This window comes from Thunnus albacares, chromosome 8 (genome assembly GCF_914725855.1).
Source record: "Thunnus albacares chromosome 8, fThuAlb1.1, whole genome shotgun sequence".
NCBI classification, from domain to species: Eukaryota; Metazoa; Chordata; class Actinopteri; order Scombriformes; family Scombridae; genus Thunnus; species Thunnus albacares.
The window spans coordinates 26,719,142-26,745,140 of NC_058113.1; the positions used below are offsets into that span (position 1 = coordinate 26,719,142).

The 25,999-nt window shown below is 36.3% G+C and overlaps 3 protein-coding genes across 4 annotated transcripts; all 3 read left to right on the forward strand.

The window, feature by feature from the left end:
* The first annotated feature begins 308 nt into the window (after positions 1–308).
* Positions 309–6,955, forward strand: LOC122987380. The gene is made up of 7 exons (XM_044359247.1): positions 309–434; positions 2,813–3,007; positions 3,479–3,595; positions 4,683–4,739; positions 5,026–5,241; positions 5,618–5,740; positions 6,237–6,955. Exons 2-7 carry the CDS (start codon positions 2,831–2,833, stop codon positions 6,297–6,299), a joined length of 753 nt encoding a protein of 250 aa, XP_044215182.1. The 5' UTR covers positions 309–434; positions 2,813–2,830; the 3' UTR covers positions 6,300–6,955.
* Positions 6,956–13,260: 6,305 nt separating this feature from the next.
* On the forward strand, positions 13,261–17,421 carry LOC122987758. Of its 2 annotated transcripts, none has more exons than XM_044359785.1 (7): positions 13,261–13,325; positions 14,275–14,468; positions 15,194–15,304; positions 15,564–15,620; positions 15,770–15,940; positions 16,588–16,704; positions 17,028–17,421. In XM_044359785.1, exons 2-7 carry the CDS (start codon positions 14,298–14,300, stop codon positions 17,097–17,099), a joined length of 699 nt encoding a protein of 232 aa, XP_044215720.1. In that variant the 5' UTR covers positions 13,261–13,325; positions 14,275–14,297; the 3' UTR covers positions 17,100–17,421. The 2 variants fall into 2 exon arrangements, with proteins under 2 accessions (XP_044215720.1, XP_044215721.1); XM_044359786.1 differs by having other exon boundaries at positions 17,031–17,421.
* A 254-nt stretch (positions 17,422–17,675) lies between these two features.
* Positions 17,676–23,080, forward strand: LOC122987733. Its single transcript, XM_044359750.1, has 7 exons — positions 17,676–17,866; positions 19,154–19,360; positions 19,466–19,576; positions 20,652–20,708; positions 20,877–21,020; positions 21,755–21,871; positions 22,490–23,080. Exons 2-7 carry the CDS (start codon positions 19,190–19,192, stop codon positions 22,544–22,546), a joined length of 657 nt encoding a protein of 218 aa, XP_044215685.1. The 5' UTR covers positions 17,676–17,866; positions 19,154–19,189; the 3' UTR covers positions 22,547–23,080.
* Positions 23,081–25,999: the final 2,919 nt, after the last annotated feature.

Here is a 25,999-nt window from a genome sequence, read left to right on the forward strand (position 1 = left end):
GGAAAGTTCTTAAAACAGCACATTGATAATCATGTATGAGATCAAATTTACAGAAAATATAGGCCTAAATGAACAGTTAAATGCAAAAAAAAAGTGTGCATGATGGAAACATATCGATGAAAACGAATTTAAAATAATCAAACTTTTTTGGAGGCGGATCAAAAAAGATTCTTAGGTTATGGGGGGAATTCCTTGCTGCAGCCCAGCATTTCTCTGTTTAACGTTGTGAGAATAGCTCACAGTAGAGTTCACATTGTCTCTGTGTTTACGTGACTGATCAGCAAAGGGTTAATACTTCCAGTTGAGGGGAGGTTCTTCTCGTAACAGGTTGGAGATTTGCCCTCATTTCCCGAACAACAACACAGACAGCTGCAGTTGTTTAGGCTTAGCTCAGTCGTTGGGGGATTTGCCACTATTTCAACAGACACAAACAAGTAAGTATATTTTCTGTTTAATCAATTTTTAAAGCAAACTGTTAAAACTGTAGTCAGTTCTTGCTGTGTATATGGTCCTGTACTACTGGTTTAGTGAACAAATCCATTCGAGGGATTGAGCGCTCGTTAAATTTGATTGTGTTAATTGCTTTAATCTTACTTGTCATTTAGTTTGCGACTGGTTAAATATTGTAACTTCGAACTCACCAGAAGGTAGTTGAACGTTTTTAGCAACCTATCAGGACAGAAAACGTGTATTTCAGGCAGGTTTAAAACAATAAAAACACAACTAACACCGACTATGAGCCACTTGGTGACGCATTATTTCTTCCTCTTTCACCGGCTGGAAGGCTGCTCAGCGCTGCCAATGGTGTCTGGAAGCTATATATTACTGTAATACATATGCTGCAGCGTAGACTAATATTTGACGAAAAAAAATCGCTGAAGTCGATCCTGAGTGAAGATGTTTATGTCAAATTATTGTTTCCAGTGTCAATAATGAGCTTTCACGCCCCACTAATATCTTCCGGTCACCGGCGGCAATACTAAGCGCAGTGCGGCATAGCAACCAGCACTCAGGGTTGCGAAGTCCGCTTTTAATGCTGGCACACTAAACATTTATGGCGTTACTTTGTAGATATTACAACACATCTGGTAATGATAGCAATGCTGTTGCACTTTAAAAGCAGTGTATATGGTCTGGCAGAGGCATATGTTTCTGCTACTTTAGACCAGCCAGACATCAATTTTTCTCCATCTGTTAGGTTGCTTCCTTCATATTGTCAAATTGTGCAATGTGTAGAATTTAGTGGCATCTGGCTGAACGGACTCGGCAGAAATATACTATTCATAAGTATGTAAGTATTTTAATTAGTGTACAATCACCTTAAAAAATTATTGTGTTTTCGTTACCTTAGAATGAGCCCTTTATATCTATATAGAGAGCGGGTCCTCCTCCACGGAGCCCACCATGTTGCACCGCCATGTTTCTACAGCAGCCCACAACGGACAAACCGAAAACTGGCTCAAAAGAGGGCCTTTTGCATTTTTTGTGAGTTTCATGGCCACCATAGGTTATCATACATGTTTTGGGAGGGGGGGAACCTCACTGCTAGATGCCACTAAATCCTACCCACTAGATCTTTAACAAACTCTTAATACTGATGTCTGAAACGGTTACCGGACTGTGATACACAGATTCAGGGCTATACTACTAAACATTTTAGGAAGAGGAACTTAGGATATTCCCTAGTTAGTTACTTACTTCAGTTTGCTTATTGCAACATGACTCCAGTCAAGTGATATGACCAGTACAGTTGTGTCAGCTGGACTGTGGTCAGCTTATTTGTTGATGTTGACAGACTGGGGAGCTGATAATATTGAGCTTCTTTTCCAAATGGCTCTGGCTGCACAACATACAAATTGTTATGCCAACGTAAATTTAAATGTAATATTATGGTGTAATAGTAATAAACACAATGCTTGTCTTTGCTTGATTAAAGCGAGAAAAACCTCTTTCAGTGTTCATGTGGGAACGTGCCTGTTGGTTTGAGACAGACTTGAAAAACTGTGAACCTGTCCTTTAGCTGCACAGACTTGACTCCTCACCATCATGATTTGCATCCTGCAATTTCCATGTACAGTATGTGCTCCAACAACTAACTTTAGGAATCATTTTATTAAAAACCCATCAGCCGGTGCTGCTCTCCCTTAAAGAGAGCCTCGCAACAATTTAGTATTAAACTTCCATAAAGTTGTAGGACTCACAAGAGACAGATTTTAAAAAAAGAATAGCCTATTCAAAATCAAAGCAGCAGAGACGGAAATATCCTGACTTTTTGTTCCTAGTGTGGATAAATCTCTACAAAAGGCTGTATCCTAAAATTCCTATAATGCAACTTGAAATCACGTGTCATTAGATTGTTCTTGCCTGGTTACTTTGAACGCCATGTCTGCAGTTTATAATGCACACAACCAATACTCTCCATCATAAAAATGTTGGACAGTCACACTACTTAAAATAAGTTTACACATTGAGGAAACTTTGTTGTACATGTTAAGTTTAACAGCCCTAGTTGCAACAGTTGAAAGCCGAGCTCGACATACAGTGAAGGGTTTGGAGTTTACCTGCAAATCACCCTCAGATTCACTACCAAAATGTCCATTTCACACATCTGTGGCTGCATAAGAGCAAAATGGAGAAAGTTAATAGCTTATATGAAACAGTGGATCAGGGAGTAGTGAACTTTTCAGATTGGTAAAATGTGGAAGCTTGGTCAGATTTGAGGAGGATTCTGTACTTTACGATTTGCTAAATCAGCAACCCATTAACCTGATTCAGCAAATTTAAAGTTTATATATTCTCTGGTCTCTTTCAGTCTCCAGGAGCGAGCAGGATGTCCATAACCATGACAAAGGCTGATGGGGTCACTGTGATGACTTTGACCTCTGACCCCAAAAGTGCTTGGCCACCTCTGTGCCAAATCCTCAAGGCCCTTTGCTACAGCCCCGTCTGCTGCACTGTGTCTCAGCACCTGAGGAAGATCCAGAAAACCTCTCAGTCAGTACTGGGGGTGAGTTACAACCTTCCGTGTTTTAGGTTTCTCTGTCAACTTCAGCTTCAAAGCTAATATATGCTACACTTATTTTGCAAAGCAGTTTTCTTTCCCTTTTGAATTTTGATTTCATCTTTGAGTAAGACATTGTTTAATGTTTTGGGGGAATCATTTGACTGTTAACCCAAATTTATTGCGCTGCACTCTAATATGTCTTAATCACATTACATTCTGCAATTTTGTCTGCATATCAATGTCTAAGCACTGTGCTCAGTTTTTACATTACACTGTCACAGCTCTGCATGGTAGCTGTACCTGTCTTGGAGCTTCCGCTGTTGTATTTATGTGGGAAAACTAAATTTAGGAAACACCATGAACCAATGAGAGAAAGTGGTCCAACACAACAGTATGTTCTGACACCAACAGTGACACCTGGAAACTGCAGTTATACAAATGTTTGTCGTTCACACTATGTTTCCTCCTTCACAGGCTCTGCAGATTATGGTTGGGTTGCTCAACATTGGCCTTGGAGCCATCCTCCTAATCAGTCGTGGTGGCCCCTGGTGGATTATGGATAGTGCCTTTTCTTTTTGGCTCGGAGGATTGGTAAGCAAGCTAATGCTGGATTGCTTCCCACCAAAATATGTTCTTTTGTGGTATAAAATCCAACAGAATCTTCTTGGACAAGTCTCTCCCAAAGCTAGAGTGAGGACAAATACAACTTAGCTGGGGCTGTTCAGTTGATTCCAAGGGGATCCACCTGATGGCGTTCTTGTACAGGACACACTCTGATCTCACTCTGAAATGTAAAATGCCATGAAATCCATAAAAATCACAAACAGAATCATTGAGTACGCTCTGGTTGGGCATTGTTTCCACTCTACTCCAATTTGGCACATAATATAGCACATGGTGCTTTTTTCAGCTCAAATCGAAGGCTCTTTGTGGCAAGTAAACAAAATACCACATATACCAGCATAAACAATACCAATAAATGCATATTTCACATGACTTGATGCCACTGAATCCAAGTGGTAAAGATGCTATACTGTCTGACCCAACCCAGATGTGAAAAAAAGAATCTCAGCATCTCCACTACCTACTGTTGTTTTATTATGAGTTGCCTTACCGCTTTTGCCACTTCATACCCTGCCCACACTCCATTTAAGCAGGTTTTCAGAGAATGAATTTTAATGATTATGGTTACCTGCTCACTCATTCTTTTTGCACATATTCAGTGAAATAGCTTGATGGATTGGCTCAAAATTTTGCAAAGATATTCATAGTTCTCTGACAAAAAATATGATTGACTTTGGTAAACCCCTGACTTTTCATCTAGGGCCAGATTAGCAACTGTTAGCATGCAAACACCCTAAACTAATATAATGAACAGGGTACACATTGTACCTGCTAAACATCAGTGTGTTAACATTGTCATTTAGCATTTAGCTAAAGTTCTAGATGTTCTTGCCTATGCACTGAATAGCAGAGTATTCAGGCTTCTTGCACTCTGGAGAACACTTCCTGATCTAAAGCCAGATGTGTTTTGTTATTGGATTTCTTTAGGTCGTAGTTCTCAGATGAAATGAATAAGTACCAGTTGCTTTGTCTCATGTGAATTTTCATTTAGGGTTTGTGTGGAAGAGTGGAGATTAAAGATTTTTGTTCTTTTGTCTTTTTTTTTTTTTTATAGTTTATTCTATTTGGCATCATGTGCATTTTGTCTGAGAAGTGCCCCAGTCTATGTCTGGTGAGTATTTCAAGTTTATAACATCCTCATGTTATCTTAAAAGAACTTCTTTTATTTTATTGTTGTTTCTTTTTCTTGTTTTATTTCAAGACAAATAAAATGAATATACACTCCCACATTGTCTCACATGACTACAGTATATATTTTCATTGGAGAGAACAGAATACAGGTTAAAAATCTTGCTCCAAGTTTGTTGATTGTACTGTATGCTGTTTATTCCCTGAAGTGGTTTTGTATTTGGTTCCATCTAAATGTTGCACATAAACTGACAAGTCTTTTGCTTTAGGTCATCATCAACGTGATCCTGAATCTGGCAGGAGTTGCTTTTGCTATTACAGCCATTGTACTCTACTGCATCAATATGGCAAATGTGGAGTGGAGCTTCTGGGAGATGTGTAGACGTGACAGTTATTATAACTGGTATGGCAGTAGAACTACGACGGCAAGTCCATCTGAGGGGTTCATGCAGGACAGATGCTTGGAGGGAAAAGCTCTGATTCTTGTAAGTGTGGAAGAGTCATCTCAGCAGTCAAAATGCAATCTAGTTGTATAACTGATGGACAGAAAAAGGAGGGCTTTGATTACCTCACAGGTCTTAAAATTGATCAAATCATGATTATCATCTCCAGACTTATAACAAGTCTATATGAAGAATCCCTTAAAATCAGAATACAACAACAAAACAAACAAAAGAAACCAATAATAAGTAAAACATGTGCTATCATTCTTTTATTTGATGATTTACCAATTTAACTGAAAAAAATACGTAACAGATAATTAGTTGCAGGCCTAAATAAAGCCCAATTAGGAAATGTATCAAGTAAGAACAAATTCTACAAATTGTATTAAAGGTAATGCTGGTCTTTGTGTCCCACCAGGTGCTTCTGAGAGGTATCAATGCTTTGCTGATTGTCTTGTCAGCCCTGGAGCTCTGCCTCGTCATCAGCTCTGTTGTCCTGGGGATCAAGGCTGTGAGGAGCCGTCAAAAGGGAGAAAACAAGGTAGAGTATGCAAAATTATATTTTATTCTTAAACCTGTTTGCCCAGAAAAGGTTGGATGAACCTACATGCTCTTTTTTTTCCTTTCTTTTTATTTTTTGTTTTTACACTTTTTCTTGTTTGACTCTATATGTGTGAACAAGGATTTAAGGTTATGAACCTCTGGTCAAAATCTCCCAAAATGTCAAAACATTTCTTTAAGAATTAATTGCCAGGCAAAACAGTTGTATCTGTTAATAGAGACATAGAGACTTTTTTTTAAAACAACATTTGTTTACGGTTTGCTGCCAAGTTGTAATTTATTTTTTTAATATTGTGAAGTTTAGGATGTGGCCAAATTCAAAAGAGAAAAGTGGTCTACAAAAAATGTACACTAAAGTTAAAATGATTCCCTTGTGTATGAGAACGGTAGAGCTGTACAATTCATGACTGTGTTCTTAAAGACTTGAGTGTGTCCTTACCTTTTTATATGCTTTATTTCTTTTTTCTTTCTTTTAGAGCACCAGTGACCCAGAGTACTACAAACCACTTCTGGAGGTCACCACTAACCCTGCAGCCTAAATGAAAATCTCCTTTGATAAATCACTTTATCATGTCAGTTAGGACTGTAATACTGTGCATTTATACCACTGACTGTGTATACTGTAACTGTAATCAATGATTTACACACAATTGGCCGGAACGGTCTCTGCCAAACTTCTCTATGTGCTTATATTTTAGAGTATTTTTGATCATAATCTGCACTGAATTGTATGTACTGCTCTCCATTTCAGTCTCTGCCGCTGTTTTTCAAACTGTTTCCATTGATTATGATTTTCTGTATGATGTGTGTAACACTTTGTCAACTTGCCATAGTTTAAAATATCAGAGTATTACTCTTCCAAATGCTATTTCTAGCCAAAAAGTTAAATAAAAAAATGTTTTGCTATAAATCCGAGAACCTGTATTACAGAAAGAGGTTTTATTCATTTTATCAAAGAGAAAGAATTGTGGCCTGGAAATGGTCAAATATATCAGTTTATTGAGATGAAAAGTTTCAACTAGGAAATTGTACAAAGTCATCAGTTTCTTCAGCAGTAGCTAAAACTGTCAACAGACAAAACAGCAGCATGTAGAGGACAATAACCTGTTTCACTTTCCCTGCTTGTCATGTTTGCACTTTTTCGTTGTTGGTTTGACTGTTTCAAGTGCAAATAAATGAGTATAAATCATCTACAGCAAGGCAAATGATGTTAAATTTGTCATTTCTGATTGATGTTACAAATGTTGGGTGTCATTTACTAGAATAACTAAAGGTTGGTTTTTTTTTACAGTTTTTTGACAATAAGTGTTGACTTTTTCCAGTTTGTGCTGTTCCGCTGCATTTCAGAGGCAAAGACTTTATCCTGTTTTCTTATTATGTCTTATAATATAGAGTGCTCTTTACCACCTGTCTTTCACTTGTAATTTATCCAATGTGACATTGCTAATTTTACATGAATACAAGGAACTGACAGCTTCTTCTGGCTCTGCTCATTAGTCCATACTGGTCTTTTCATGGAAATGGTGCTTTTATTCTGAAGAACTTGAACAGTTAATGGGAAGAAACAGGTTTTGTTGCTGCAGAACAAACTGACGCCGATGGCAGAAGAACCAGAGTGTAGCAGTTGCAGCCTCAAATTACTACCAGGTGAGTTTTCTGAATGAACAAACATATGACTCACAATAACTTGAAATTTACAGGGAGACCAGATGTTGAGTGAGCTCTGAACTGGATGTTTTTCATGGTAAAGTTAGACAAGTTTGAGTTAGTTATGTTATAATGTTTCTACTGTCTGCCAGAGAGAGAGAGAGAGAGAGAGAGAGAGAGAGAGAGAAGTTTAAAGGATGACAAACACAAGCCAAGAACCATTTCTCTAAAATGAGACTAAACAATAACCCATCCTTAATATGACAAGAGGTTTTGTATTTGCAAAAGATTCAATAGATACATTCATATTAATGTCACAAACCTTATTATGTGACAAATACTTAAATTACTGTTTAATGCAGTCGTGAATGCTCTTTAGGATTTTAATTCTCTCATAAAATAAACAGATTTTTAGAAGTGACACCTTGCAGGGAAAACTTATTATTCAGACATAAAACTAAAACTCATTTTGCCAATTGAAGCCTCTGCAGCATATTTTAAGAGTTAATGCTTAAATAATGCTCAAGTCAAATTTGACCTGTTTTTACATTTGAGAGCAAGAAAAACACCCTAAACATCTTCTGTTTAGCTTGAAATTTTATGACTTGTCCCAAAGAGACCCAGAATATAAATATTTCAACTTTTTAAAAAAAAGATTTTGTTCAGCTGACACACATTTTTGTACATAGAGGGTGTTCAAGGTTAAATATGACTTATTTAAAAAAAAAAAAAAAAAAAAAAAAACACCACTGAAAAATGTTGTTGCATTCTTCACATTCAATAAAACTCATTGAAATCATTATGGCTGTTATATTCTACTGTATAGGGCTATAAAATAGTGTGAATGTGAATGTTTTTTCTCCATAAACAAATAGTGTAAAACCTTAAGAATACACTCTCTGCTCTCTGAAATCATCAGTGTATTAATGACTAATAAGGTAAAGATTTGAAGTTCAGAAATGTGGAATAGAGGCTCATTATGACGGGATACTGTGAAGAGTCAGAGTACGAACAGTATGTACTGTAGGGGTTAAATAAAGAACTTCAAGCAATGTGTTTTGGGTTTTTTTTTTGGGGAGGGTGGGGGGGGTTGCTGTGATGGACAATAAGTACAATCTTACTGACAGATAACATAACCTGGGCTGTAATACACCTGCATATTTGGATTTGATAGGGATGTTGATCGATACCTAAGACTCATTGTTTACTTTGGCTGGTGCTGAGACTTTAAGACATTCATACACTGACCCATTCTCCTCTACAAACACACACCCCTCACACACACACATATGCAACAGAAAATGTGGGCTTCAACCTTGAGTCAAGAATACCACAACTCAAGGGGACGAAGGAGACACATTCTCTTTGCTGAATCAATCTCTACAAAAACGGAGAAATCGGCATTTCATGTTTCAGGTGTGTGTGCAGGACTGTGACAGATGTTCGTAGCTGATCAAAGACAAGGCTGCCAGTAAGAGCATGTTTCCACCACTGTGCCAAATCCTGAAGGCTCTTTGCCGCTCGGTGTACAAGGTGCTGATGCAGACCGGTCTCACTACAGTTATTGGGGTGAGAAACTGGAATAAATGTATTCACATACAGCTGTTAACTAGTGGTCTTAAAATGTTAAGATAAAGAGATTTGCTTTGAATCGTTTACAGACTATGCAGATCATGGTGGGCCTGTTCAACATTGGTCTTGGGCCAGGACGAACAAGCATGAATCCTGGGGATTTGACCAGCTTGGGAGCTGCTTACTGGCTGGGTGCTGTGGTAAAATAATATTGTAATAATGTTTCATATTTATCAGCTGTGTTACCAAAACTTTTACAAATGCAGTGAATTCCATACAAATGCAATGATTGTAAAAGGTTTCCCTGAAACAATAATGCGTTCAAGACTTCAATACTTACATTTTGTCACTTGAATGACAAAACTGAGAGAACAGTCCTCAGCAATATTACTCGTAAACAAATGCAATATTTTTTTGCTTGAATTTCTCTAATGTGAGCTTTCTGCTGACCTCTCATCAGTTCATTGTAACGGGAATCATGTCAATTTTGGCCGGACAGTTCCCTTCTTCCTGCTTGGTAAGTTAAGTCCTCCAAACCCCATTGACTAATTGAAGGAAATGTGCAGTGTACTGTCAATAGAATATTGTGTCTTCTGTCTTAGTTGAAATGCAAAACACTATCAAATACCATCTGAATTGATCTTTTAATTGAAGGAATCTTTCCTCTCAGGTGGGCTTCACTGTGTTTATGAACATTGCTGGAGCTATATTTGCCATTACTGGCATCGTGCTGTATGCCATCGACCTGGGCAATGCCTCCCCCCTCTGGATGTGTGACCGCAGAAGGTACAATGTTGGTCCTTATGGCGACAACTGCAGAGGTGTGGCACTCTATGCCGAGGTAAGCATACATCTACACTGTAATACATTTGAACTAAAAAATGTATTTCCCTGCTGCCTTAAAAAATATGAGTTACCTGAACTTCTGTTGAAGAATTAGTTCAAAGTTGTCTAATGTGTTTTGACAATGTAAAACTAACTCAGTTAACTTTACTCAGCTAGATATAACAAGTTCAATAGACTTAAGATATTGAGTTGAAACAATAACTATTCAATCATACTGACAAAAAGGTCACAGTCAGATTTACTTTCCATTTTCTCAGTTTTAAGAGACAGTTTTTCATTTGTCACTAAGAACTTGTGTCACTGCTAATGTTGGAATTGCTTGTCAATTTATTGTCAATTTATAGTTTGTATCATGACAGTGAATAAATTCAATACTAACCGTCATTGTGGTTTGCATTGTTTTCATTACTATACTAAGTCCAGTTTTAACTCTCAGTGTATGCTCTTCATAACCAATTAAGTGAGTTAAGTGAACTCTCAGCAGTATTCATTTCAAGTCAAATGACTTCAAGTCAAGTGAACTCATGTTCCTAAGTGAAAACTTGACATTTTAAGTTGAATTAACTTGAAATCAATACAACTTACATAAAATTATATATTTAAGTTTCTGTATGATGTTTTACAGTCTAAAGTTCTGAACTAAAATCCTAAAATTAATTATTGTCCAACTTGACAATTTAATTTGAAATGACTTTGGCAGTTCCACATTGTAAGCATCTCTGCATTGTAGCATTTTGTGCTGATTAAATCATGCATACTTACATTACACTGGAAATTAATTTTAACATTAGTTTAAACATATTTGAGTTATTAAATTAAAAATGTTTTTATTTCATATCCATCAGAGTTTGTTGAGATCCATGGACATTAAACTGATTGCCTTCGCTGTTCTTCAGCTGTTTGTCAGCGTTTGCTTTTCTATTCTGGGCATCAAGACTCTGTGCAATGAGATGAAGGAGGAAGAGGTATGAACCACAGCAATGTACACAAGTGCTCAGCCCACATGAATTAGAGGATAGCTGGATTCAGAAAGGTGAAGCAAAGTACTATGAGCAGTAATTGCACCTGGAGTAGCAACAGTAGGAGCAGAAGAAATAATGTACTGTAGTTGTAGGAGATAAAAGTTGTAACAGCTGCATTTCTGGAGTAAAGAGTCACAGTGTAGAATGATTAATGTTGTCCTGTTTTGATGAAAGTTACCTTTGTTTTGTGTCAACAGGATGGCAAATATGTTGAAGGTCACCAGGCAGAGTTGAAAGAAGTCCTCCTGACCAGTCCTGGTGCTTAAAATGATTTCAGCTCAATGGATTATTGATGATAAATAAGCAACACGTCACTGTTATACTTGTACTTTTACATTCACTTTCTGAAAGTAATCAAAACAACTTTATATTACAAAGACTGACATTTTTTGCCACTCTTTTGTGTGTGTATGTTTGTAATTTTTCCTATCTTCAAGTAAATTATGTTTTAACATAGATTTGTTGTTTTTCAAATTGAATTTTTCACAAATGAAATTCAGTTCACCTAAACTGTAGAAAGAGGAGAAATATGTTAAAACCAGAACTATGTGTATGGCTGGATACCAACTGGGGAATCTGAAGATGTGTTTTTTTGTGTGTGTGTTTTTTTTATTATTATTATTTTGGTGTACTGACTGTTTAAAGCACCAAACTCAGCTCAGCTTTCACAGTTGTTCAAGTTAAATTGAAGAAGTGATCCCCATCAACATGGTGGATGTACAAACCACATGTTCAAAATCCTAAAGTGTGAAGTCTCAAAAATCATCTCATGAGCTTAAACACAAACTGCTCAAACTATGTAATTAAAGCTATGATGGTTCCTTTGATGATCTGTCTGTTTTACTTACTGTCTGTTTTCATATTGTCAAAACGGAATAAAAAGAAATTAAAACTCAAACAATTAATGTCTGAATTTGTAAAGATGGGTATTTCTGAATGACTTCTAAATGTACATAAAACACAACTGTGTCTGTAGTATGTTCTAAACAGCTTTCATTAAGTATGTAAAATGGTTCTTATACTGATTTTGCCATTTTCTAACTTTAATTTATAACCTAATGTGGATATATTATGATTGATTAGAAGCAGGATGCACATTGCAATGCTTTCTGTTAAGAAGAGAGCCACAGGCCCCTCTGGTACACTGATGAGGTGAGTTCAAGTTCACTGAACCAATGAACACAAAAAAGGTAACGTGGCGAGGTTTGTTTAAAAGCTTTGAACATAAAAAAAAAACTGAGAAACAATCAACAGTCACTGAAGCTGTTCAGGTTAAATTCAAAGATGTGCTCCAGGTGCAAGATATCAAGTTTTGCTTTGTCACCTTTAAAACAAAGCATGCAATTTTAAAAGTGTTAAAGTATTTTGGTATCTAATTTTCTGTTGTGCAGAAGTGTCATTCCTCAGTTTAAAAGTACAGAGAGAGAACATTTACATTGAACAAATTACCATCAACTGTTATGTGGAGTAGCAGAACAGGTGGACCCAAATGCAGGAGACTGCAGGCAGAGCAAAGCTGAAGAATAACTTCTTTATTTACTCAACTCAGGAACAGAACTCAGGAGCGCAGGCAAAGCGAGACTGAACTGAATAATACAGAATCAAACTAAACTGAAAACCAGGACATAAATACAAACTAAACTGATGAGGGGATGAGATGCAGGTAGAGCAATAGATCAGGAAAGGAGCTGATAGGCTGGGGAAGACACAGGGAGCAGGACAGGGCTAACGAGACTGATGCAGGGCGGGACTGAAAACTCAGAAACAAACTCCTCTCTTCAATATGTCACACTAACATTTTAAATTTTCAAATATAAAAGTGAAACCAACATAAGGAGCAACAAAAGCTGAAAGTCTCATTCATTTTAGCATGTTAGATATTTACAGAACATCCACCGTCTGTCACCCTACAGATTCCCCCTCAATCTATCCATGAATATCGATAGAGAACAGATCAATAAGCACAAAGGGAATCTATGACAATGTTAGAGGACAACACAGGAAGGAGAGGGGAGGAAAAGCTGAGGGTCTCTGGTGGACTGGTGAATAATGGCAGCTAAGGAGTCAGACTGGAGCAGAACCATAACAACCAACAATATTGCACAGATTGCTGAATTTTATTGTCATTATTAGAGATATTAAATGTTAAGTTTTCTCAACTTGTGCCAATATATCAGAGGGCAGAACTGTAACACCTCATTTTGATCCTGGACACAGCCGCAAAGTAAAATAAAGTTTTACTGCAGATTACTTCTATGTATACTTACACTGTGTTATTATTACTTTTAAAGGCTCTATCTAATATGTGCCACTGTTATTTATTTATATTTTTGTTGGGAAAAAGACAGTTTTGTGGAAATGACGCCTTTATTGTGAAGAAATCAAACAGGAAGTATAATTTTTTGTTGCTGCTGCTTGAACTCACACAAATCAGACTATCACAGTTCCAGGGAGTCTGTAGCACTGAACCAGACACAGGTAAGGACTCTAAACCAAACACAAAAAACACAAACTATAATGCATGATAACATTAACTTTAAACTGGGTGATATTTTAAATTATAATCATGTTTTACAGACTACAACAGATAAATAAGATGATTATGGAGAAGGGATTATTTAACTTTGTGTTTGTATAGTTTGTGTAATTTTGAACAGTTGTGTGTGTGTTGATGGGTGACATTCAAGACTAATTCTTCATTTTGGTGAATTTTATGACATCCCTTGTTTTTTGTTAGGATTTGAGAATTGAGATGGCAAACACATGGAAGTGCAGGCCCTTACCGGGGCACTGATCTTCCTCCATCCAAGGAAGTTGGTTCCTTGGACGGAGGACGGAGGTCCGTTTGTTAACCTCAAACTTATTTTTTAGATAGTGATTAATGTCTTACTGGGTGAACTGGAAGAACACCTTCTCACATGTGTCAAGTGCTGGTTAATGTAGTTGTGAATGTGAGTGAGTCTCATGAAACTTATTAAGCAAAACTGAAGCAAATAATATTCTGCTTTGCCTCTGGAGCATCTAGAGTTAGTAAATTACAAAGCTCATAGGCATTATTGAGGAGCAATACATGGAACATGGCTCTCCAGGTGCATATTTGGGTTAAAAAGTGTTCTTTATACCAGTGACTCACTGTTTACTTAAGATATTTCTTTCACTGAACCATTGTTCAACACACACACACAAAATACCAGAGACTCAGGAGCTTTATCTTTAAAAAAACAGAAAAAAAACTGGAAGCATTTCTTCTGCCAGTAACAAGTTACCACAATTGAAAGAGCTGGACTTGTCTGGCTTGGCTTTTTTTTTTTCATAGTCAGAATGAGCCCTACACATATTATTGTTTTCGTCATTAACAAAATACAGAAAATCAATCATCTGATTGAGGGAACAATCTAAAAAAAAATCTCCATGTCGCATATTGCAGGTGAGGCATCAGTACTGTGAAGGATGACTGTTACTGTCGTCAAAGACAAGAAAGTGACTGTGGTCACTGTAGCGGCGGACAGTAGGAGCATGTGGCCAACGCTCTGTCAAATCTTGAAGATTCTTTGCTACAGACGCAGGTGCTGCTCGGTGTACAAGGCACGGCTGCAGACGAGTGTTACAGCCGCTCTTGGGGTGAGAGAAATTGAAATGTATATATTCACATACAGTATTATCTGTAAAGGATAAGGCTGGTGATTTTCTATATTTTACTCATTGTAAACAAATCTCATGTGCAGAGCCAAACCAACATTGAACTCATCCTATACTAGTAAGTATTATGTGTGTATCAAAAGCCTGATATATCTTATTTCTCTGTGCTGTAGACCTCCGTTGTTGTCCAAAAAATATTATAAACACTTTACTGACCCACACTGTTGCATTGGGGGACATGTTTCTTGGTGCAAAAGATTATGGTCACCATAGTTTGTATAGAAACAGCTCCAAAGACAGTGATCATGTTTTCGGTCTCTGGAGAGTAGTTCCGTGTAAGTCAGATGCCATTGTGCATGTGTGGGAATGTGGTTCCATTTACAGAGCTACACTAGTTTCATAACCTCTTGACTTTGTATGACATTGTACATTGTAAATAGCTATAGTATAAAGTCAAGAGGTTGTGATATGTAGCACAACAAGCTAGCACTGTATAACAACCTACTGTCCGGGACTATGGAAGGAACATGTGACCCAGTGCAGCGGTGTGGCTCACTGATAGTTTTTTACAATCAAGGTTTACAGCACGGAGGAATAAGATCAGGCTTTTGATACACACACAGTACTTGAAAGTAAGATCAATTCATTATTGTCAATAAGACCAATAAATGGACAATGAGGCTTTTATTGATTTGAATCTTTTACAGACTATACAGATCATGGTGGGCCTGTTCAGCACTGGACTTGGACCAGGACGAATAAGCACAGGTCCTGAGGATTTTGCCAGTCGGGGAGGTGTTTACTGGCTGAGTGGAGTGGTAAAAGGATATTGTTATGTTAATATTACTATGACAGCATACTACTGTAATGTCTCTTGTTTTGCAAATGCAGCAATGTTTTTGCAATTCTTTACGAAACTGAAACAATTACCAAAACCTTTAGAAATGCAGGGAAGACTTTAAACCATGTTGAATTGTGTAGTGTGTGATACTGCTTTTACATATATTTTTATTTGTTATAATTAAAATAGTATTCTAAGCTATAATTTCACTGATGAGATTGATGTCCTCTCTTCAGTTCATCGCAGTTGGAATCATGACGATTTTAGCTGGCCAGTACCCCAATCTTTGCTTGGTAAGTAAAGACTAAAATTGAGGAAAAAGTGTAAAAACCTATCATTTGGCAGAACACTGTCAAAAGAATAATGTGTCATCTGTCTTAGGTTACAAACAAAACACTGTCAAAAGCTATTTGAATTTAAATGAGGGACTCTTTCCTCTCAGATGGGCTTCACCGTGTTTATGAACATCATCGGATTGATCTTTGCCATTGTTCACATTGTGCTGTACGGAAGAGACCTGGCAAATTCCTCTGTACTCAATTTATGTGACCGCTCCTGGTACAATGCTGGTAATGACAATGACGCCTGCAGAAGAGTGGCGTTCTATGCCCAAGTAAGCAGAGTTATGAAGGATAAGGCTGGTGCTATTCCATGTTTTTCTCATCGTCAACAAATTCCGTTAAATGAATCCATCTTTTGTCCACACCCTGTCTGTGACACTCAGTGCTAAGCCCACTGGTTTCTGCACTGAAGATCTTTATAAACAGGTCACAAATAAATAGTTTCATTTTTAAAGAGTAATTGTGTATTTGTCGGGGACTATTTTCAGCTGCACATTAATACACTGAACATTTGGTGCTCTTGTATCAACAGCAGAGCGGTGTATGAGGGATTGACTCAAAATAAACTACAATTGCATGTTTATGCTAATGAAGAAACATGTCAGCCATTTGTTGGTTTTGTTCTTTTCATGGGATTTGTGAACAATAAAAAGAAAATATAATTTATCACCAGGATTTTCTATAGTTTTCTCATGAGTGTGCCTCATGGCTGCACATAGGATTTGTTGACAACAGGGAAAACACGGAAAATCGCCAGCCATGTCCTGTAAGTTAAACACAATCATACAGTAGAATCATTATTATCCAAGTTGCACAAGAATCAGTGTATTGGTCTGTTTATTTGTACCAATTCATAATTACATTTTAAAGTGAACTTATCACAATGTTATATTTTTACGTTTTTTTTTCCGTCTCTCAGGATTTGTTGACAGGCATCGACATTACGTCAATTGTTCTGGGTGTTCTCCAGCTGTGTGTCAACATTAGCTTTGTTGTTCTGGGCATCAAGGCTTTGGTCAATAGGAAGAAGGAAGAGGTATGAACCAAGACAAAACACACAAATCCACAATCCACACATACTGGAGGGTATGTGGGTGAGAAAAGTGAAGTAAAGTAAAATATTAGTTGTAGTATTATTCCTTGTAGCTGCTGGACTACCAACCAATGCAAGTGACAATAGTGGTATCAGTAATCAGTAATGGTGATGGTTGTACAAGTTGTTTACTATTTGAAGTGTTAGTATAATCAGAGTAACACTATCATAAGGTATAACAAATATAAATTCAGTCAAGAGTCAAACTGTAAAATTCTGAACTTTGTCATGTTGTTTTGAAACTTGACTTTGTCACACTTTGTCAGCAGGGTGATGAAGATGTTGAGGTTCTCCAGCCTGAGTTTAAGGAAGTCCTCATGACAAGTCCTGGTGCTTAAAATCAGTTCAACAAAAGACATGGGTGCATGAGAACGAATAAGCATCACATCACTGTAATCAGTCTTTTACATATATTAGCTGAAAATAATCAAAAGCACATTGTATTACAAAGACAAAATTTCCACTTTCTGTATTACCAGTTTGGGGTTGTGTAGCAAAAAATGTATTCCTGAGACTTTTGTAGTGTGATTGCAAGTGTTTTAATGCATGTGAGTGATGTTTTCAAGCAAACTTCCATGAATAAAAACATTTTTTCTTTTGGATATTTCATTTCCAAACAAACAAACACTTAGAAAGGTAGTTGTGTGCAATGTTTAGGCTAGATGCTGGACAGACACCAAAAACACCAAACAGATTCAAAAAAGGAAACAAGAAGTGTGTCAGCACACTGGATTTTAGCTCTGCAAAACTTTATTTGACTGAAAAAGGCAACGTTTTGACCCTGGTATTAATCGGGCAAAATGACAAATGAAACACAGTCATAAAAAAATAGATTACACAGAGTAGATTATAAGTAAAAGGTGTGGCAATACAGTAAACTCTTAGACATTCATAGACATTATTTAATTATTACAAGTAGACAAGAACAGTCATTTCAGGACTCTATAAATTACTGGAGATGACGCATTTATTCCGATAAATTAACACGTCATGGATTTGTGGCGCTGAGATATACTGAGAAAATCAAACAGATGGCAGGAAATACTTGTGTTGCTGCTATTGACTGTGTTGCAGCTGAGGAGAGTCAGTATCGGAGCAGAAACAGGTGAGGTCTTTAGATAAACAAACACAGGTCTAATCATGTAAACGTTACAAGGAGACAACCTGCTGAGTGATTGATAATATTTTTACTTTCTGAGAGATAAATGCCAACCAGAATTTAATTTAAAAAATTTTTGAACAGATTGTTGTTTGTATGTGTTTGTTGATGACAAACCCTAATTCACCCTTTGCATATTATTGTGGTGGCTTATGATGATAATAAAAAGCTGGGTAGGCAAAAACAGGACGTGCGCACTTTCTCGGAAACTACCTTCGCTCCAAGCTTTTTAACCAGTCCTGCGGGGGTGTCTGCGCTTTCGGCTGACATTACAGTCTTTCAGTCGTTGTATCTAGGTCAGTTCTAAGGCTGGAATGAATATACTGGTATTGTATGAAACTAGACGACCTTAGGCATCCATTGACACCATGTCATTCTAACTTGTTGAGAAAGGGGCCAAATAACACTCCAAATTTAGACTAAATTTTGGCGATGGAAAAAATTCAATATTTCTGAATGAAAATGGGTTCCATTGGTACCCACGAGTCTCCCCTTAAAGACATGCCCACTTCATGCTAATCCCATGCAGTTTTTTGGCAAAAAAACATGCAGTTTTTTGCATACTGTATAAATCTTTTATTTTCACCTATTCTAAAAATGGTGTATTTGAATATTTCTGCATCCTGGGGTTCCTAAACAGTCTTGAAATTGCATAAATTTCGTATGACTGGAAAGCTGAGACTCTTGTGGATTCAATGAGCCCAACTGTGTTCATGTGTGATGATGTTAGTCCCCAAAGTAGCCATTTCAATGAGAAAGATAAAGATTCCCCCCAGACATGTTTTAAGAATTGTAAAAATACTCTGAATAATAACTTGTTTCTATGGTTTTTCCACCAAAGTTCAATTATGTTAAAATCCTTAGTTATACTTGACTGCTGTATATGGAGGATATTTTTGGTCATAATTAAAATTAATAGTCCAACTAGAAAGAAAGATAAAAATTAAAAAGATAATTATTTTACTTCACTACTAGGAATAATCAGGCCAAGCTTTCAATTTAATTATTTCCATTTAAGCTTTTGTATTTTAAATTTCACTATTTTCATTGTTACTTTATATTTTCAAATGATCATTTTACATTTTGAATTTGTTTTTTCAATTTACTTTTTCTTTTTCTTTTTCTATATTATTCTCTTTTAATTCTGAATTTGAACTTTTAATTTTGATTATGACCAAAAATATCTTTGTTTTCCTGTCAGAACAAAACCCAAAAAACAAAACTCCATTTCAGGTTGCCGGTGTGTGTGTGCCACTTGGAATGTAAAGGATGTCTGTAATTGTTGCCAAAGACAAGGGGGTGACTGTGGTCACCATAACGGCTAACAGTAAGAGCGTGTTTCCACCACTATGCCAAATCCTTTGGGCTTTCTGCTGCAGTCCAGTGTGTTGCTCAGTGTACAAGGGGCTGATGAAGACCTGTGTTACAGCAGTTCTTGGGGTAAGAAATAAAGAAAACACATGCAAATCAGCAAATACTAAAACATAATTCATATAGATGTAGTATTAAGAAAATGAGATTTAATTGTGTTTAATTGTTTTACAGACTATACAGATCATGGTGGGCCTGATGATCATTACACTGGCTTCAGGACAACTGTTCACTAATCCTCTGGATGTGAATAGCTTGGGTGCTGCTTACTGGCTGGGTGCTGTGGTAAAATAATATTGTTTTTTTTCTATGTTACTATGGCAATATATCTACATCAATTAATTAAAACTGAATGATGTAAAAAGACAGAAAATTTTCCCCTCATGTTATGCCTTACCAAAACTAATGGGGTCACATACAGCATCCCTGCAATAAATCCCACGCTCATAGAGTTTATAATGTGAGGTTTTTGTTTAAATTGTTTTAGAGTGGTGTTGATTCAACTTAAAGGAGTTTGTTATACTGTTTAATTACTGCTTTATACTGAGAGGTGTTTCTAGACTACAGTAGAGTCGGGTGGACTAAATATTCAAAACACCTCCTAGTATATACACCTTGCAGTACAATTCAACAGCATAACAGATTTTAAACAAAAAATGTTTTTTAAAGGAGATACCAATATCGATATGTAGAGTTTATAACTGGAAATGGCTGACATATGTGCCAAATCCCAATACCGATATATTTGTGATAAGCTAATATCAGGCATTATTTCTCTCTGCAGTCGTTTGTGAAAAGTAAAAGGTGGATGATAAACTCTGGAGGAAGGGATGATGTTATTCTTACTCAACTGAGACTGGGGCATTGTGGTCCAGCCAGCTACTTGAAAGTCATAGGCAAACATTTGGAAACAGTCCAACATGTTATTTTCTTATGTAATAAATACAGAAGTGAAAGGCAACAGTTATTCAGGGAGTTGTCCGATCTGGGTCTGTCGGCTTTCTCTTTCAAGTCTATCTTTGCATCGGAAATTAATTTCGAAACTATTAGTAGAGCAATCTTAAGATTTCTCCATGCAACTGGCCTGTATTCAAAAATATAGGATAAATAGCTAAGCCTTGTCTGTGAGGGCAGCGTTATGCTTTTTGGTGTACAGCCTGCTGGAAATTTAAAGAAGGAGGACTTTTTTATGACCAGAGGATTTTCTAAAAAAATAATGCTGTTGAGTGACACTAGATAGTGTTTTATAAGAAATTACACATGGCAATATGAATGGTTTTACATTACCTTGTTAATAAAAAAGACCTGAATATTTGATGCCTGGTTTTTACGGACATGAGCTTTGTTCTGTCCTCTCAAGTTCACCGTGGTTGGAATCATGTCCATTTTGGCCGGACACGTCCCTTCTCCCTGCTTGGTAAGTAAAGTCCTCCAAACTCCACTCACTGATTGAAGGAAATGTGTAAAAACCTTCACTGTGGCACAACACTGTCTATAGAATAATGTGTCGTAGGAGACATACAAGTCACTATCAAATACTGTTTGGATTGATGTTTAAATTGAAGGATTTTTTTTTTCTTCTCAGGTGGGCTTCACCGTGTTTATGAACATTGTTGGTGCAATCTTTGCCATTGTTGGCATTACTCTGTATGCCATAGACCTTGACCAACACTATAAGGCCCAGTTGTACTGGTACGACCCGTATGATTCTAGTAGTTTTGTGACCCAGGTAAGCATACTTCAAAAATTATACTTCAAAGCACAATTATACAGTATATAGCATTATTGCCTTATAATACCTCACAATCTGATTTGAAACTGGCTTTTCTGGCACTGGCACTTCCACAGTGCAAGAGTCTCTGTTGCTCAAAAAAAAAAAAAAGAACAGGTTAAAAAATCATGCTTAGTACGTTTAGAAGTGAATTTTTTGAATATTTTGAATTGACAAAATGTTATTTTAATTAGTTAGTCATACAGTTAGTATTTATATGGATACAAAATGAATTGTGACAGTGAGATTAAAAATCAGAACAATAATAAGACATAATTCATTGGGGTCATAGTTCTGTACATGTGATGAATAAAAGTCCTTATTCACTCTGCTATTAGCTCCTGTTTTTGTCTCCACTAATTACTGAAAGAACTTTTTAGCTCCTAAATACTCCTCTATGTTCACCAGCTAGTCGCCAACTTTATCTGCCTGCTGTCTGGGCAGGTAGTATTTCAGAGTCTTTTTGTTGCAAAATGAACAAAACAACCAAAAAAAAAGTGCTCAAGGTCACCAAAACATAAAACAAGTTGTGTGATAATTATCTCTCAACACTACAACCCCTTTCACATTACTCATAGTCAATTAATCCATTGTTTACTTTGTGTATTTGGTCTGGACACTAAATGGCTAGCAAATGTTTTTTTTTTTATGAAGAAAGGATTCATGAATAAATAAACTTCTTTTCCCAACAGCGTCTATTGAGTTACATTGACGCTGTGATAATCACCCTGGCTGCTCTCCAGCTGTCTGTCAGCTTTAGCTTTGTTGTTCTGGGCATCAAGGCTTTAATCAACTGGAAGAAGGAAGAGGTATGAACCAAGACGAACACACAAGTTCACAATTTACACAAACTGGTGGGAAGCTGGTTGTCATATGGTACCAACATCAGTAGCAGTACTAGTAGTAACTGAAGTTGAACTAAAAGTGATAGCAGCTCCATTTCTGGTGTATAAAAAGAGAAATTACATGCATTGCATTCTCCAAAAAATTGGAGTAATTAATAATTAGAATTTACCATCTTGTAATTACAAGAAAATATCTCATAATTACGACACAACAGGTGTTCCAAACAGTCCCGAGGGCTTTAGATACCTACACAATGTTGACATAGTAATAATAATACAATCCACATTTCTCAGTGACATTAATGTCTCACAGTGTCTCAAACCCGGAGGAAGTAAAAGCAAACTAACCTTATAATTAAGTAATTACTAAATGTTTCTTTACTAAATATAGAACTTTTTTTGTAATTATGAGTTAGTAGGTCAGAATTACGAGATACACACTCATAAAAGAAGGCCTTCAATGTTTTTTCTTTGGCAACACGATCACGATAATAATTTACATATTGTGAAATGACAAAAAAATAAAAGTCAACTTTGTCATGATTTTGCTGTATGAAAGATCACTTTTTTCTGTGTCAGCAGGGTGATGAAGATGTTGAGGAACTGAAGCAAGTCCTCTTGAGCAGTCCTGGTGCTTAAAATCATTTCAACCAAACACATGGATGCACAAATATGAAGAAGCAGCACGTCATTGTAATCATTTCTTGTATTAGGAGAAAATAACCCAAAAGCACATTATATTACAAACATTTTGTGTTACTAGTGTGGGTTTAAAAATTGCTTTGGGTGTAGAGCTGCAATGATTAGTCGATTGGTCGATCGGTCGATCATCAGAAAGTTAATCGGCAACATTTGCTGGTTGCTGCTCCTAGATGTGAGGATTTGAAGCTTTTATGTGTCATACATGATAGAAAACTGAATATCTTTAGATTTTGGACTGATGATCAGACAAAACAAGACATTTGAAGATATCACCTTTGGGCTCTAAGGAATTCTAAATTTTATAGACAAAACAATTAATTGAGAAAATAATTGGTAGATTAATCAATAAATAAAATAATTGTAAATTGCAGCTCTACTCCAGTGACTTTTACAGTGTGATTGCAAGTGTTTTATGTATTTTTCTATCAGCTTGTAAGTGATGTTTTATGGCAAACTTCCATGAATAAAGACTTTGGCAACACTTGACAATATGGTACATTAATTAACACTAGTTAATACAGTAATAAGCATTAACTAACAGTTAATTAACAGTTAACTAATGTGTCTAGTAATCATCTACTAATGGTGTTCATGTTAACTAAGTTATTAATTTACACATTATTTAATAGTTTATAAATATACTATTAACACCAGTTAATACACTAATAAGCATTAACTAACAGTTAATTAATACAATAATAAGCATCAAGTAACTTAACAAATGTCTCTTGTTAACATTTATTAAGGGTTTACATGTTAATTAAGGTACTAACTAATATTAGTAACTGGTTGATAAAGATGTTAATTCATATGTATGTCATGAAGTTCACAGTTAAGCCATTTCATTAAGAGAAAACTGTTTTCATAAATGTTTATTTAAGGCTAACGATTGTCCACTTACTTTTCCATCCTCCAACTTATGACTTATTTTTGGTAAAGGTTGAGATTAGTGGACACACTCCATGGTCTTCATATAGAGGCTTGCTTGTTCCTTTATTTTCATGTAGATGTTCCTTAACTTATAGACTAACCTATAAATTATTGTGCATGTTATATAATGTACAAGCATTACTTAACCATAATTTGCCATTAATGAATGCTCTATGTGACCCTTATTGTAAAGTTGAAAAAAAAACTTCATAAATGCATAAAATGCTGAATAAACATTACTTACTCATAATTAACTATTTATTAATGCTCTTTGTGTATAGGCACTAAAGGGTTAACTCCTCGAGTCAGGCTGTTTTGACCCTCGGTGCATCCCGTCAGTTCATTGAGTCTTCCTGCTGTTGACTACCTAACAGGTGGTGCAGCAGGTTGTTTGAGTGTCACCTCTTTAACTGCTGATGTTGTTTTGGAGACTGAACAAGCCACAAGCTCACTACTGTTCCTCCATTTTGGATGATAAGTTTAGCTCTTTTCAGTCATTTCATTCATTTTCTTGTCATCTCTTTTTTTATTAGGGACTGTTTTCTACTAAGAAAAACATAAATATGAAATTTAGGAGACAGTTGACTGAAAGGGAAGGGTTATCAGCTGATTTAGTTCACATCAGCTTTTTGACTATAGAAACTAACCCATGGGCTTTGTCTCTCTCTCTACCTTTAGCTGGCATCATCATCTTTTTTTCATTTTGCACCGTTTAACAGCACATACAGCACTGCTTTTATTGCTGATGTTGCTGATCTTGTTGATCTGCTTTAAATGAAATATGTTGCATCGACTCTTCTTGTCACATTCCCTCAGCCAGTTGTGACATGCATGTCTAAATGAAGACTTTTCTGGTTATGTAAGGATTTAATTTTCATTTATTTCTCCAGCCTGTGATGAGCCTATTTGCCACTAGGTGGTGGTCTCTCCCTTAAAAACACATACATTACCTGCTGAACTGTGGGCTTTTACTTATTTGTCATTTTCACTATTTGATTTTTTTGAGAAGGGAAAAGAAATTTACAGGAACATTGAACAAATATAAGCTCAACTGTATGCAGTATGAATATTGGTTTGATTAATATTGATGATTGAGGTTTTAATCCCTGAAAACGAATAAATGTAGATAAAGTATTTGTGACAGCTAAGCACAAAAAACCTGAAATCTTCTTAAGGGGACCTTTCCAGATTTTCACCCTTTAAACTTTGGTGATGAACTTTAGAAAAATGACAGGAATGTTAACAACACAGTGTCATATTATCTTGAGAAATGAGAGTTCAAACGAAAACAGTCTGTATTTAAACAGTTGGTATCAGTTTGTTATGGCTGAGAGAAAGATTAGTTGAGTCTGATGCAGATGAAGTGGACTTGCATGTTATCAATGTCCAACAGTTTCAAATTTTCTTAACCCTTATTTCTATTTATACTAATTTGACCACCAACCTGATGCACATAATGTACTTGACATTGGTTGGCATGAGTTTCAACAAGCATTAAACTGGTTTAATTTGATAATTTTATTTCACCAATATGATAGAAGACTGTAATTTACAAGTTATTCAGAGTTTAGCTGGCCATGTAAGTGAGTCTGAGGTTACTGTAGCTGTAGTTTTTGTTTTGTAATAGGTGAATTTAGTTGTTTCAGTCTGTGCAATTTGGACCTAAACCTTAACATTCTTACACATTATAAAGGGCCCAGTTCTAATTAACAATTTCATCAAACACTTTGACAGAGGTTCATCAATAATTCAGGTATTCAGGGAAAGTGCTCTGCAAATGTGATTTGAACTATGATTCAAACTAACAACTATCATCAAAACAAATTAAATGGCATTTTAATCACCCTAAAATAATGTAATGCGTCCAACTACCACATTCATGTGACATGGAATTGATTTGATGTTTTGCTTTGGTCAGTCCAACTGTCTTTTAAAAGACACTATTCCTGATTCTTTGCAGCACTGAATAGAGGCATAAACCCTCCTGCCAAGTATGTGAGTCAGATTTATCAGAACAAGTATTTTTTCTTGAAAGCTGTAGACCAATAAATATCTAAACATGACAGACGCACCTGTCCTATTTTTGTGCTGTCTACAATATTCTGTTCTCATTAAAATTAGGTGCGTCAGGTGCCTCAAATGTACTTGTTGATTCATGTTGAATTCCTTTGCACAATGTAGTTACAAATACGCAGAGTGGCTTAAGGCACAGCCACAGGTATGTCTGTGTTTTTCATGTATTATCAATCTTGAACGTTGAGGTGTAAGACATCCACATAACCTGTATTCAAAGGTGCAGCTCCCTGTGGCAAAATTCAACACATAAACACAGAATTAGAAGCTGATATTACATACAAATTGTCTGACAGGTCTAGGCAACAGCTACATGTACAATAAACTGTACAATAAATAAAAGTTGAACTCTTACATTATACAGTATATCCTGAATATTGTTATCAT

Coding starts and splice junctions, on each gene's coding strand:
- LOC122987733 (XM_044359750.1), top strand. CDS start 19,190: ATGTCTGTAATTGTTGCCAAAGACAAGGGGGTGACTGTGGTCACCATA. Junction 19,361..19,465: donor GTGTTACAGCAGTTCTTGGG/GTAAGAAATAAA, acceptor ATTGTTTTACAG/ACTATACAGATCATGGTGGG. Junction 21,021..21,754: donor CTAGTAGTTTTGTGACCCAG/GTAAGCATACTT, acceptor TTTTCCCAACAG/CGTCTATTGAGTTACATTGA.
- LOC122987758 (XM_044359785.1), top strand. CDS start 14,298: ATGACTGTTACTGTCGTCAAAGACAAGAAAGTGACTGTGGTCACTGTA. Junction 14,469..15,193: donor GTGTTACAGCCGCTCTTGGG/GTGAGAGAAATT, acceptor AATCTTTTACAG/ACTATACAGATCATGGTGGG. Junction 15,305..15,563: donor TTTACTGGCTGAGTGGAGTG/GTAAAAGGATAT, acceptor TCCTCTCTTCAG/TTCATCGCAGTTGGAATCAT.
- LOC122987380 (XM_044359247.1), top strand. CDS start 2,831: ATGTCCATAACCATGACAAAGGCTGATGGGGTCACTGTGATGACTTTG. Junction 3,008..3,478: donor CCTCTCAGTCAGTACTGGGG/GTGAGTTACAAC, acceptor CCTCCTTCACAG/GCTCTGCAGATTATGGTTGG. Junction 4,740..5,025: donor AGTGCCCCAGTCTATGTCTG/GTGAGTATTTCA, acceptor CTTTTGCTTTAG/GTCATCATCAACGTGATCCT.